Genomic DNA, 12,852 nt, shown 5'->3' with positions numbered 1-12,852 from the left:
TGCTTTTTTGCTGCTGTTGTCCAGCCCTCTAGGAGAATATAGCCAAGAGTAGCGACCGTACAGTGCAATGTATAGCATACAAGCATAAGTACAAATGAACACTTCAGCCATGCAATACAAGCAGCCTAGAAAACCTGTGCCTTAGCACCCTTGCGTTTTCGCTGCTGTTGTCTCGCCATCTAGAAGGGCATATAGCCAAAGATAGCGACCTACAGTGCAGTGTATAGCATACAAGCATAAAATACAAATGGACACTTCGGTATTTAGTGGGGTCAGCACTTCAGGTGCTGCTTACCGCCCGCCTATAACGCGGGTGTGTGGTCGCCAGAGCCCTGTGTTGTTGCCCAGAGCATGTCTCCGTTCCCCAGCTCGGACTGCGTGCCGTGGGCGTGCCCCAGACAAGAGCGGGAAACTGGCGTCCCACTGTGTCCAGTGAAGGGGGCTGGAGAATGCAAAGCAGACTCCAGCCCTCGGCGCTGACTGTCTGTACAGCGTCCCGCCTCTCCCCTGACTGGCAGGGCTGGAGGCGGGAACGAAACGAAAACTAGGCCGCAAAGCCGGGGACTCGAGTAATAAGCGCGGCCGTCCATGTGCACGGCCAGCGCGGAAGTCCCCGGCGCACCACAAGTCCCAGCCGCGCCACAATGTCAAAAACACCCAGCAACGGCCGGCGCGGCAGTTCCCAATACATAAAGTCACTCAGCAAAGCTGTAGTGAATAATAGCACGAGCGCTCCGCGCTGTTGTCCCCGGCGTACTAACACTCCCAGCAATGCTGGTGTGTGTGTGTGCGCGCTTGCCCGGGGACACAGAGTACCTTAATGTAGCAGGGCCTGTCCCTGACGATACTCAGCTCCATATCCAGCAGGTTCCCTGGGTCTGTGGATGGAGCCCGGTCTCAGTGCCTGGAGACCGGTAAGATCCCACTTCGCCCAGAGCCCTGAGGGGGGATGGGGAAGGAAAACAGCATGTGGGCTCCAGCCTCCGTACCCGCAATGGGTACCTCAACCTTACAAACCGCAAGTGGGGTGAGAAGGGAGCATGCTGGGGACCCCATATGGGCCCACTTTTCTTCCATCCGACATAGTCAGCAGCTACTGCTGACTAAACAGTGGAGCTATGCGTGGATGTCTGACCTCCTTCGCACAAAGCAGAAAACTGGTGAGCCAGTGATCCCACTGGGGGTGTATAGCCAGAAGGGGAGGGGCCTTACACTTTTAGTGTAATGCTTTGTGTGGCCTCCGGAGGCAGTAGCTATACACCCAATCGTCTGGGTCTCCCAATGGAGCGCCGAAGAAAGTACGGTCGTATGTATACGTGTAGCACATACAGGTTAGCACTTCTCCAGACAGATGTCTGTGTTAATAAAATGGTGCTGTGAAATCAGATTAGGTCATGCAGCAGATCTGAGGGTCACCTGAGGTCCAGCACAGCTAATCTTGCAGACATCACAGTAATGGATCTGAGGTGGCTTCGGAGGCTGCTTAAGCTTAAGTTGCTTATTCTGAAACGGAGCCTTTTTTGTAAAGTTGGACCCGGTCCAGGCTGCTGTGGCTGCCGCCGCTGCTGCTGCCGCCGCTTGTTTTTGCTGTTGCTGCTGCTGTTGATAGTAGGACGATGCGGCCGAGTACACCGCGGCTTCATAACCAGAGTAAGTCGTACCTGTGGGGAAATGAGAGGGAAAAATAGTTACCGGAGAAAGACGGGATCCATTCAGGATGTAAAAAGCAAAATGTCGCTAGTGGCGTTAATCTAGTGCCTGTCCGCTCTACTAGGAGATACAGACTACAACCCCTGGCAAAAATTTTCTGGCCTCACCTGGCTCAGAGGATGTTCATTCAGTTGTTTAAATAAAGCAGATCAGAGAGGGCACAAAACTTAAGTCATTTCAAATGGCAACTTTCTGGCTTTAAGAAACACAAAAAAAAAATCATGAAAACAAATGTGCTAGCCGGTAACTGTCACTTTTCAAGACCAAACGGGGGAAAATTATGGAATCACTCAATTATGAGGGAAAAATTCTAAAATCATGAAAAACAAACAAAGAACTCTCCAATACAGCACTAGTATTGCGTTGCACCACCTCTGGCTTTTATAGCAGCTTGCAGACTCTGAGGCATGGACTTAATGAGTGACAGTCAGTCTTCTTCATCAATCAGGCTCCAAGTTTCTCCGATTGCTGTTGCCAGATCAGCTTTGCAGGTTGGAGCCTTGTCATGGACCATTTTCTTCAACTTCCACCAAAGATTTTCAATTGGATTGAGATCCGGACCATTTGCAGGCCATGACATTGACCTTATGCGTCTTCTTTCAAGGAATGTTTTCACAGTTTTTGCTCTATGGCACGATGAATCATCTTGATAAATTATTTCATCATCCACAAACATCCTTTCAATTGATGGGATAAGAAAAGTGTCCAAAATGTCAATGTAAACTTGGGCATTTATTGAAGATGTAATGACAGCCATCTCCCCAGTGCCTTTACTTAAAATGCAGCCCCATATCATCAATGACTGAAAATTGACATGGTCTCTTGAGGCAGTCTTTATATGATTAAGCCAGCATAGCACTGCGAAACATACGTCTGGTGTCTCTGGGGGCTCCTGCTAACCGCCTGCTTGTTCTGGCGCTGTCACTTTTGAACGGTAATATGCCTCTCCGCTCTCTCCTTCTCCCGCTAGGACTTATACTTCAGCCATTTGGCTAGTCCGATTGTTGGGAGGGTTGACCCTAGCAGTGTAGTAGCGTGATGTAACTTCAGCGTTGGTTTAAGCCCGCCCACCCACCTCTTACAGTTGTCGGTCACACTTTTTAGGACTTTTTGAAATACCATTATTGTATTTATGTAAATGAATTGGTTTTAATTCTTGCATATTAATAAAGCCTTTTATACCTATCCTGTAAAATTCCCTTCTTTGTGTTGAAGTCTTCTTTATATTGTTTAGCTCTTCTGTATGTAAATCAAATTTCCTTTAGGTGGTTTCTTACAGTTCGGTCACAGACATTGACTCCAGTTTCCTCCCATTCGTTCCTCATTTGTTTTGTTGTGCATTTCCTGTTTTGGAGACATATTGCTTTAAGTTTCCTGTCTTCTCGCTTTGATTTCTTCCTTGGTCTACCAGTAGGTTTGCCTTTAACAACCTTCCCATGTTGTTTGTATTTGGTACAGATTTTAGACACAGCTGACTATGAACAACCAACATCTTTTGCAACATTGTGTGATGATTTACCCTCTTTCAAGAGTTTGATAATCCTCTCCTTTGTTTCAATTGACATCTCTCGTGTTGGAGCCATGATTCATGTCAGTCCACTTGGTGCAACAGCTCTCCAAGGTGTGATCACCCCTTTTTAGATGCAGACTAACGAGCAGATCTTATTTGATGCAGGTGTTCATTTTGGGAATGAAAATGTACTGAGCAATTACATATTTTTTTTCCTCATAGAGTGATTCCATAATTCCCCTTCCCCCCCGTTACTGGCTAGCCCATTATGTTTTTATGATTTTTTTAGTGTTTCTTAAAGCCAGAAAGTTTCCAATTGAAATGAGTTTAGTGCCATGTCTGTGATCTGCTTTTTTTTTTTAACCAAAAGTAAACAACTGAGAGACAGGTGAGTCCATCATAATTTTTGCCAGGGGTTGTAGAAGACCTATAAACTCGGGGTGTTGGGGGTCTAGTCCTCTGGTGCTGGGGCTCAGATTTTGTGACTTCTCCTTAGAAGTGTTACTCACCAGAGTAGGTGACAGCAGTTGTGCTGTAGGTGGCGCTCTGCGTGTATGACGGTACCACGGTGGCCGCAGCGGCGACAGGTTGCACAGTGGAGGATACAGGGTATATGGAGAAGGTGGTTGTGGCCGGGCTGGGGTTGGCCGGCTTGATGGCCGTCACTTGACGAGTCTGTTGCGCTTGCGTGTACTGTGCGGCACCCTGGCTGTAGCCAGCCTTGGGGGCAACTGGAAGAGACAAGGCGAAAGGAGCTGGTACACAAGAGGAAGAAGAGATGTATTGCAGAAAACAAGGTGGTTTAGTGGCTGAATTCTGGGTAACGACTTATAAACTTATAACTAAATATCTCTACAAATCCCCACCATCAAATCGCCATAATATTTTACACCACTGGCCAAAAGATCATAGAGGATTATCTCTGACCAGATAAACCGTTCTTAATAAATATATTAAGTCATTATTTCTCCTACTCAAAACCACACAGTATGCGCCATCGGTGTGCAGATATCATTGGGAAGTGTGCAAAGAAAACACAAAAGGTTTCACAGTCCGTGTGTGGAGTGCAATGTCATAAATCACGCACCGTGAAACACAGACATGTGAATCCAGCCGTCAATGGGCAATTCAGGCAAAATGAAAAGGGTTCACCAGTCCCATAGTTTCCCCATCCTATGTAGGCGCAGACCCCGGAGCGGCCTTCACTGGTGGGTGTCAGTACCTTTTTTTTTGGGCATTTTTTACTATGAACTTTTCATTTTGCCCGGATCAATCTCCTTAATTCTTCTTTGCTCATTTTCCAACATTGCCTTCAATTTAACCCCTTGTGTCTTAGAAGACTAAAACAGCGGGAAAGTTGTTAAAGTGGTACTAATCACCAGGACTTTCCTATATAACCTAAAGCCAGTGCTATACTGGGTACTATCAGGCTGATTCTATACATACCTATAGTGCTCAGCTAGGATGTATAGGTTTTGAAACAGAAGTAAAATGAGCAGCTTTGTGAATGGCAGCTGCCAATCAGCCAATAGCTGGGGTGGGTATTCATAGGGATTCCCGGCCCCCTGCCTGTCCGTCCTCCCCGTTATTTATGCTAATTCTATTATAGAATTGTTTTACTAAGCGATGTTGTGATATGATTTTATATTCTAATGAAAAAATAGTTTAAAAAAAAAAAAAAAAAAAAGGACCTGTGCTGATGTCATACCCATGTGACCAGAAGGGGCGGGGCCTCAGCCAACATAGGTGATACCAGGAAGCAACATTTTTCTGTTGTCTGAAGTACCGCCCCTTCTGGTGACATGGGTACGACATCGGCACAGGTCCTTCTAGTCACAAAGTAAAAACGCTTTTATAATAGAATTAGCATAAATAACAGGGAGGACGGACAGGCAGGGGAGCGGGAATCACAATGAATACCCACCCCAGCAATCACCTGATCGGCAGCTGCTACCAATCAAAAAGCTGCTCATTTTACAAACTTTACTCGCTTGTTTCAAAGCCTGTATATCCTAGCTGACAACTAAAGGTATGTATAGAATCAGCCTGATCGTGCCAGTATAGCACTGGGTTTAGCCTATATAGGAAAATCCTGGTGATTTGAGCGCTTTAAACTCCCCCACCAACCCCGCACAATACCAATAGCTGCATCTCCATCATCAGCGCTATGGTCTGTGTTTACTACCCTGCAGATAGGAGGGCACTCATACATGGTAATCAGAAAAAAGATTGACTGGAACACCTATGTGTGTGAATTAGGTGCTAGCCTAAAAATACATAACTATAATAAAGATAATAAACTGCACACTAACCACTATAAAAATAAAAACATGAAAAATGGTAAAGCATTACTGCTATAGGGATACTATGAACAATACATTTAGATATCTGGAAAAAATGAAATACATGAAAAATGGTATTAGAAAACTGCTATGAATATTTGAAAGTAGTAGAGATGTTTAGCAAATGCATTGATCAACGCAAATAGCCCGAAAACCAACGACAAGGTAATCTCTAATTTTTCGGGAACCTAACCTTTATTAATAGGCACTCATAGGTGACTGCTGCAGCCTGTGATTGGCAGCACTAGTCACGTGTTTAATGTGATATCTGCGCTGCAGGTAAGGAAACCAAAAGCAGCAAGGACTATCAAAGCCTTGCTGGTGGAGTGCAGGTTTCTTTTTTACAAAATTCACTGGTCTTTGCGACATTTGTAAAACCCCAGACAACCCATTTAACACTTCATTACTATGCCCCAAAGGAAATGACAAAATGACCTACCTGTTTGGTAGTAGGACTCCGCCACGGACGGCTGGGGCTGGGCAGCAGCGGCTACGGCTGCAGCAGTGGCAGTCGGCTGCTGGTAGTACTGCTTGCTGTCGTATGCCACAGCCGGCGCCGTGGACCTTACGTAAGAATACGTGTCCTGAAGGAGAAAAAAATAAAATTGTAATGATGTTAAGTGAATATTGTACAAGTGCAGGGCGAGTGGCACACCATTGTTACAGTACCTGGTAGTTCTGTGTGGTCACAGGGGGAGGCGGTGGTGGAGCCTCTTGCTGCCGCTGTGTGTAGCCGTAGTCTGTGGCGGTATGAGCCGTAGGATAGCCACCGTAAGCTGCCGCGGTGGCAGCGGCGGCCACGGCGACTGGTGCAGGTCGAGCTACGGCCACGGTGGCTGCTGCGGGGGCATACGCCGCTGTGACCGTGTGAGCGGCTACAGGAGCCTGATGCACAGTGTAACTACCCACGGTTGTTGGGTGGGAATAGGCAACTCCTGATGCTGGCTGCTGGCTGCGGATACAGAAAACATGGAGGAGAGATTAGTGGTAGCAGGTAGATGACAGAAGACGTGCCAAGACTAAAACCGGGAGCTCTGCCTCCTGCGGACACGGAGCCAAATCGGATGAGCTCACTGTCTGCGGCAGGAGGACCCAACATTTTGGGTCAGTGTCAACTGAGCAGCAGCTACCCCCGAGGTCACTACCTATACCTACGTCATTGCCGGGGTACGGCCATCTCTGGCAGTCCTAGAGACAATGAGTGAAGCAATGTAGTGCAAGTACAGCCACAGCTTGATCCTAATTGGGCGTTTCAGACCCCCGATAACGTTTTTTGGCAATAGCAGCACTGAGATGCCTTATGAGAATTGAGTTGTGAACGCACACGTGTACCATCACCCCATTCATTTTCCACAGGACATCTCTGGACGTCCCAAAAAGAATGAATGGAGCGTGCGTGGACACTACTCCATCCTGACCAGGCATTTCCCAGTGGACGGATTATCACCAACCCTCGAGTTATCACCGATCCCTTTTAATTTTGAGAATAAATCCTTTAAGCCTCCATATGTGACATCCCCTCCAACCCCCAATGAACAAACATCTGCTACGTGTGGTTCTGCTTTGGTTTTACAGCAAATTACACATATTTGGTAAGTTTTGAACATTTTGTTGCTGTAAACCACAAAATAGGGAAAAACGATTACAAGACCGGACCCCATTAACATAAGAAGGACAGCACAATATTAATCAGGCTGAGTAACTAGGAGTGGCCTGGTCTGTACAAAGTGCGGGGGTCCTGTCAGCAACTACAAGACGTAGCACAGGAAAAGAGGGTCCTGAGCAACACAGCGCAGATCTCCGGAGGAAAGACAGGAACGTCCCGAGCAACACCGCAGAGATCTCCAGAGGAAAGACAGGAACGTCCCGAGCGACACCGCAGAGATCTCCAGAGGAAAGACGAGAACGACCCGAGCAACACCGCAGAGATCTCCAGAGGAAAGACGAGAACGACCCGAGCGACACCGCAGAGATCTCCAGAGGAAAGACGAGAACGACCCAAGCAACACCGCAGATCTCTCCAGAGGAAAGACGAGAACGACCCGAGCAACACCGCAGATCTCTCCAGAGGAAAGACGAGAACGACCCGAGCGACACAGCGCAGATCTCCGGAGGAAAGACAGGAACGACCCGAGCGACACCGCAGAGATCTCCAGAGGAAAGACAGGAACGACCCGAGCAACACCGCAGAGATCTCCAGAGGAAAGACGAGAACGACCCGAGCGACACAGCGCAGATCTCCGGAGGAAAGACGAGAACGACCCGAGCAACACCGCAGAGATCTCCAGAGGAAAGACGAGAACGACCCGAGCAACACCGCAGAGATCTCCAGAGGAAAGACAGGAACGACCCCGAGCGACACTGCAGAGATCTCCAGAGGAAAGATGAGAACATCCCGAGCAACACCGCAGATCTCTCCAGAGGAAAGACAAACGTCCCGAGCGACACAGCGCAGATCTCCGGAGGAAAGACGAGAACGACCCGAGCAACACCGCAGAGATCTCCAGAGGAAAGACGAGAACGACCCCGAGCGACACTGCAGAGATCTCCAGAGGAAAGACAGGAACGACCCCGAGCGACACTGCAGAGATCTCCAGAGGAAAGATGAGAACATCCCGAGCAACACCGCAGATCTCTCCAGAGGAAAGACGAGAACGACCCGAGCAACACCGCAGATCTCTCCAGAGGAAAGACAAACGTCCCGAGCGACACAGCGCAGATCTCCGGAGGAAAGACGAGAACGACCCGAGCAACACCGCAGAGATCTCCAGAGGAAAGACGAGAACGACCCGAGCGACACAGCGCAGATCTCCGGAGGAAAGACGAGAACGACCCGAGCAACACCGCAGAGATCTCCAGAGGAAAGACAGAAACGTCCCGAGCGACACAGCGCAGATCTCCGGAGGAAAGAAGAGAACGACCCGAGCAACACCGCAGAGATCTCCAGAGGAAAGACGAGAACGACCCGAGCGACACCGCAGAGATCTCCAGAGGAAAGACGAGAACATCCCGAACAACACCGCAGATCTCTCCAGAGGAAAGACAAACGTCCCGAGCGACACAGCGCAGATCTCCGGAGGAAAGACGAGAACGACCCGAGCAACACCGCAGATCTCTCCAGAGGAAAGACAGGAACGACCCGAGCGACACAGCGGAGATCTCCAGAGGAAAGACAGGAACGACCCGAGCGACACAGCGGAGATCTCCAAAGGAAAGACAGGAACGTCCCGAGCGACACAGCGGAGATCTCCAGAGGAAAGTCAGGAACGTCCTAAACACCACCGCAGAGATTTCCGGAGGAAAGACAGGAACGACCCGAGCGACACCGCAGAGATCTCCAGAGGAAAGACAGGAACGACCCGAGCAACACCGCAGAGATCTCCAGAGGAAAGACGAGAACGACCCGAGCGACACAGCGCAGATCTCCGGAGGAAAGACGAGAACGACCCGAGCAACACCGCAGAGATCTCCAGAGGAAAGACGAGAACGACCCGAGCAACACCGCAGAGATCTCCAGAGGAAAGACAGGAACGACCCCGAGCGACACTGCAGAGATCTCCAGAGGAAAGATGAGAACATCCCGAGCAACACCGCAGATCTCTCCAGAGGAAAGACAAACGTCCCGAGCGACACAGCGCAGATCTCCGGAGGAAAGACGAGAACGACCCGAGCAACACCGCAGAGATCTCCAGAGGAAAGACGAGAACGACCCCGAGCGACACTGCAGAGATCTCCAGAGGAAAGACAGGAACGACCCCGAGCGACACTGCAGAGATCTCCAGAGGAAAGATGAGAACATCCCGAGCAACACCGCAGATCTCTCCAGAGGAAAGACGAGAACGACCCGAGCAACACCGCAGATCTCTCCAGAGGAAAGACAAACGTCCCGAGCGACACAGCGCAGATCTCCGGAGGAAAGACGAGAACGACCCGAGCAACACCGCAGAGATCTCCAGAGGAAAGACGAGAACGACCCGAGCGACACAGCGCAGATCTCCGGAGGAAAGACGAGAACGACCCGAGCAACACCGCAGAGATCTCCAGAGGAAAGACAGAAACGTCCCGAGCGACACAGCGCAGATCTCCGGAGGAAAGAAGAGAACGACCCGAGCAACACCGCAGAGATCTCCAGAGGAAAGACGAGAACGACCCGAGCGACACCGCAGAGATCTCCAGAGGAAAGACGAGAACATCCCGAACAACACCGCAGATCTCTCCAGAGGAAAGACAGAAACGTCCCGAGCGACACAGCGCAGATCTCCGGAGGAAAGACGAGAACGACCCGAGCAACACCGCAGATCTCTCCAGAGGAAAGACAGGAACGACCCGAGCGACACAGCGGAGATCTCCAGAGGAAAGACAGGAACGACCCGAGCGACACAGCGGAGATCTCCAAAGGAAAGACAGGAACGTCCCGAGCGACACAGCGGAGATCTCCAGAGGAAAGTCAGGAACGTCCTAAACACCACCGCAGAGATTTCCGGAGGAAAGACAGGAACGACCCGAGCGACACCGCAGAGATCTCCAGAGGAAAGACAGGAACGACCCGAGCAACACCGCAGAGATCTCCAGAGGAAAGACGAGAACGACCCGAGCGACACAGCGCAGATCTCCGGAGGAAAGACGAGAACGACCCGAGCAACACCGCAGAGATCTCCAGAGGAAAGACGAGAACGACCCGAGCAACACCGCAGAGATCTCCAGAGGAAAGACGAGAACGACCTGAGCGACACCGCAGAGATCTCCAGAGGAAAGACAGGAACGACCCCGAGCGACACTGCAGAGATCTCCAGAGGAAAGATGAGAACATCCCGAGCGACACCGCAGATCTCTCCGGAGGAAAGACGAGAACGACCCGAGCAACACCGCAGAGATCTCCAGAGGAAAGACGAGAACGACCCGAGCGACACAGCGCAGATCTCCGGAGGAAAGACGAGAACGACCCGAGCAACACCGCAGAGATCTCCAGAGGAAAGACGAGAACGACCCGAGCGACACAGCGCAGATCTCCGGAGGAAAGACGAGAACGACCCGAGCAACACCGCAGATCTCTCCAGAGGAAAGACAGAAACGTCCCGAGCGACACAGCGCAGATCTCCGGAGGAAAGACGAGAACGACCCGAGCAACACCGCAGAGATCTCCAGAGGAAAGACGAGAACGACCCGAGCAACACCGCAGATCTCTCCAGAGGAAAGACAAACGTCCCGAGAGACACAGCGCAGATCTCCGGAGGAAAGACGAGAACGACCCGAGCAACACCGCAGAGATCTCCAGAGGAAAGACGAGAACGACCCGAGCGACACCGCAGAGATCTCCAGAGGAAAGACGAGAACATCCCGAACAACACCGCAGATCTCTCCAGAGGAAAGACAGAAACGTCCCGAGCGACACAGCGCAGATCTCCGGAGGAAAGACGAGAACGACCCGAGCAACACCGCAGATCTCTCCAGAGGAAAGACAGGAACGACCCGAGCGACACAGCGGAGATCTCCAAAGGAAAGACAGGAACGTCCCGAGCGACAGAGCGGAGATCTCCAGAGGAAAGTCAGGAACGTCCTAAACGACACCCCAGAGATTTTCGGAGGAAAGACAGGAACGTCCCGAGCGACACAGCGGAGATCTCCAGAGGAAAGTCAGGAACGTCCTAAACAACACCCCAGAGATTTCCGGAGGAAAGACAGGAAAGTCCCGAGCGACACAGTGGAGATCTCCAGAGGAAAGAAAGACAGGAACATCCTGAGCAACACCACAGAGATCTCCAGAGGAAAGACCGGAACGTCCTGAGCGACACTGCAGAGATCTCCGGAAGAAAGACAGGAACGTCCCGAGCAACACCACAGATCTCCGGAGGAAAGACTAGAACATCCCGAGCAACAGCGCAGAGAATGTCTTAAGCGACACCACGGAGATCTCCGGAGGAAAGACAGGAACGTCTCAAGCGACACCACGGAGATCTCCGGAGGAAAGACAGGAACGTCTCAAGTGACACCGCGGAGATCTCCGGAGGAAAAAGACAGGTTCGTTCTGAGTGACACAGCGGAGATCTCTGGAGTAAAGACAAGTACGTCCTGAGCAACACCGTGAACATCTCCGTAGCGAAGACAGGAATGTTCTGAGCAACAACGCAGAGATCTCTGCAGCAAAGACAAGAACGTCCCGAGCGACAACGCAGAAATCTCCGGAGGCAAGACAGGAACGTCCTGAGGCTTTCAATACAGATCCGTCTGTAGGATGCATAGTAGACTATAGGTCCCCCTACATCAGCTCAAGAATATCAGGGAAAGGGATTCCTCCATTACCCTGGTGAGTCTGCAGTCAGCAGCCTGTTCTCCGCTAATGTGATAACGCTAATGATGTGAGTGATATCACAACCTGGCACATTACAACAAGTGCTGAAGAGGGAATAGAAGGCGAGATATCCCAGGAACAAAGGGGATATCCTCCAGATCCTGAACAGCAGAGAACACCGACTGCTACAAGCCGCATACAGGTACAGAATGGAGACATGGTGGCTGCGCACATGCACACGGTCTCTGTCCATTTTAGTGCTGTCTGCTGATAAGGACATGTCTTTGGGGTTTACTTCTGAAGAGAGCGGGGCCAAAAGGCAGAGCGGGGCCAAAAGGCAGAGCGGGGCCAAAAGGCAGAGCGGGGCCAAAAGGCAGAGCGGGGCCAAAAGGCAGAGCGGGGCCAAAAGGCAGAGCGGGGCCCACACTGGCGGTGAGCAGATGTGTTTGTACATTTTCTTACTTTTAACAGAGGATTTTTCAGTGGATCAAAAGTAAAAAGTTTTTGCTCCTAGATAAATCTTATTTTTTTTTCATCCCCCTATACCAGAGACATACGGGAGTTATGGTTTGTGCTCATTCTTATGGTCTTTACAAGGGGACGTGGCTCGCCGGATCCTCAGGGGCGTATCTTTAGGCTGCTCTGCAATTACCCTGTGAAAAACACCCCTTTAGTACAGACCATAAGAATTAGCACCAATTAAAAATCCATTTACCTCAAACCAAATAGTGGATTAAAAAACAGAAAAAAAAACACAAACAAAACTGTACTCCTAGGAGCAGCAACAATAAATTACATGTGAATAGCAGCCTGAAAGTGCCTGGTGCCTGCACATTAAACCAGAATGTTGCCAGGACGACTAGTCAAGGAGGAGGAGCCGGCCCGATTTCAGTCACTACGCTGTATGGAGAGTGGCAGCTATAAGGCTATGTTCACATCTTTTTTTGTCAGTGCATCTTAAAATCCACCAAAAACGCACCACGGCAGAAACACATCAAAAA

At 50.2% G+C, this 12,852-nt stretch overlaps 2 protein-coding genes across 6 annotated transcripts in view; both read right to left on the bottom strand.

The window, feature by feature from the left end:
* Positions 1-12,852, bottom strand: part of SUB1 (SUB1 regulator of transcription) — a 502,862-nt gene that overhangs the window by 163,406 nt on the left and 326,604 nt on the right. The gene's annotated exons all lie outside the window — the stretch shown is intronic.
* The window catches only part of ZFR (zinc finger RNA binding protein), a 113,098-nt gene that overhangs the window by 92,600 nt on the left and 7,646 nt on the right, over positions 1-12,852 (bottom strand). For 3 of the 5 annotated variants that reach the window (XM_075328195.1, XM_075328204.1, XM_075328224.1), the window contains exons 3-6: positions 6,232-6,514; positions 6,002-6,146; positions 3,730-3,975; positions 1,417-1,661 (exon numbers count right to left, since the gene is read on the bottom strand). In XM_075328195.1, coding sequence (XP_075184310.1) covers positions 1,417-1,661; positions 3,730-3,975; positions 6,002-6,146; positions 6,232-6,514 — 919 coding nt within the window. The remainder of the gene's footprint in view (positions 1-1,416; positions 1,662-3,729; positions 3,976-6,001; positions 6,147-6,231; positions 6,515-12,852) is intronic. The other 2 variants (XM_075328210.1, XM_075328215.1) reach the window with 1 other exon arrangement.

The sequence above is a fragment of the Anomaloglossus baeobatrachus genome, chromosome 1 (genome assembly GCF_048569485.1).
Source record: "Anomaloglossus baeobatrachus isolate aAnoBae1 chromosome 1, aAnoBae1.hap1, whole genome shotgun sequence".
NCBI classification, from domain to species: Eukaryota; Metazoa; Chordata; class Amphibia; order Anura; family Aromobatidae; genus Anomaloglossus; species Anomaloglossus baeobatrachus.
This window is presented reverse-complemented; position numbering and strand designations above follow the sequence as displayed.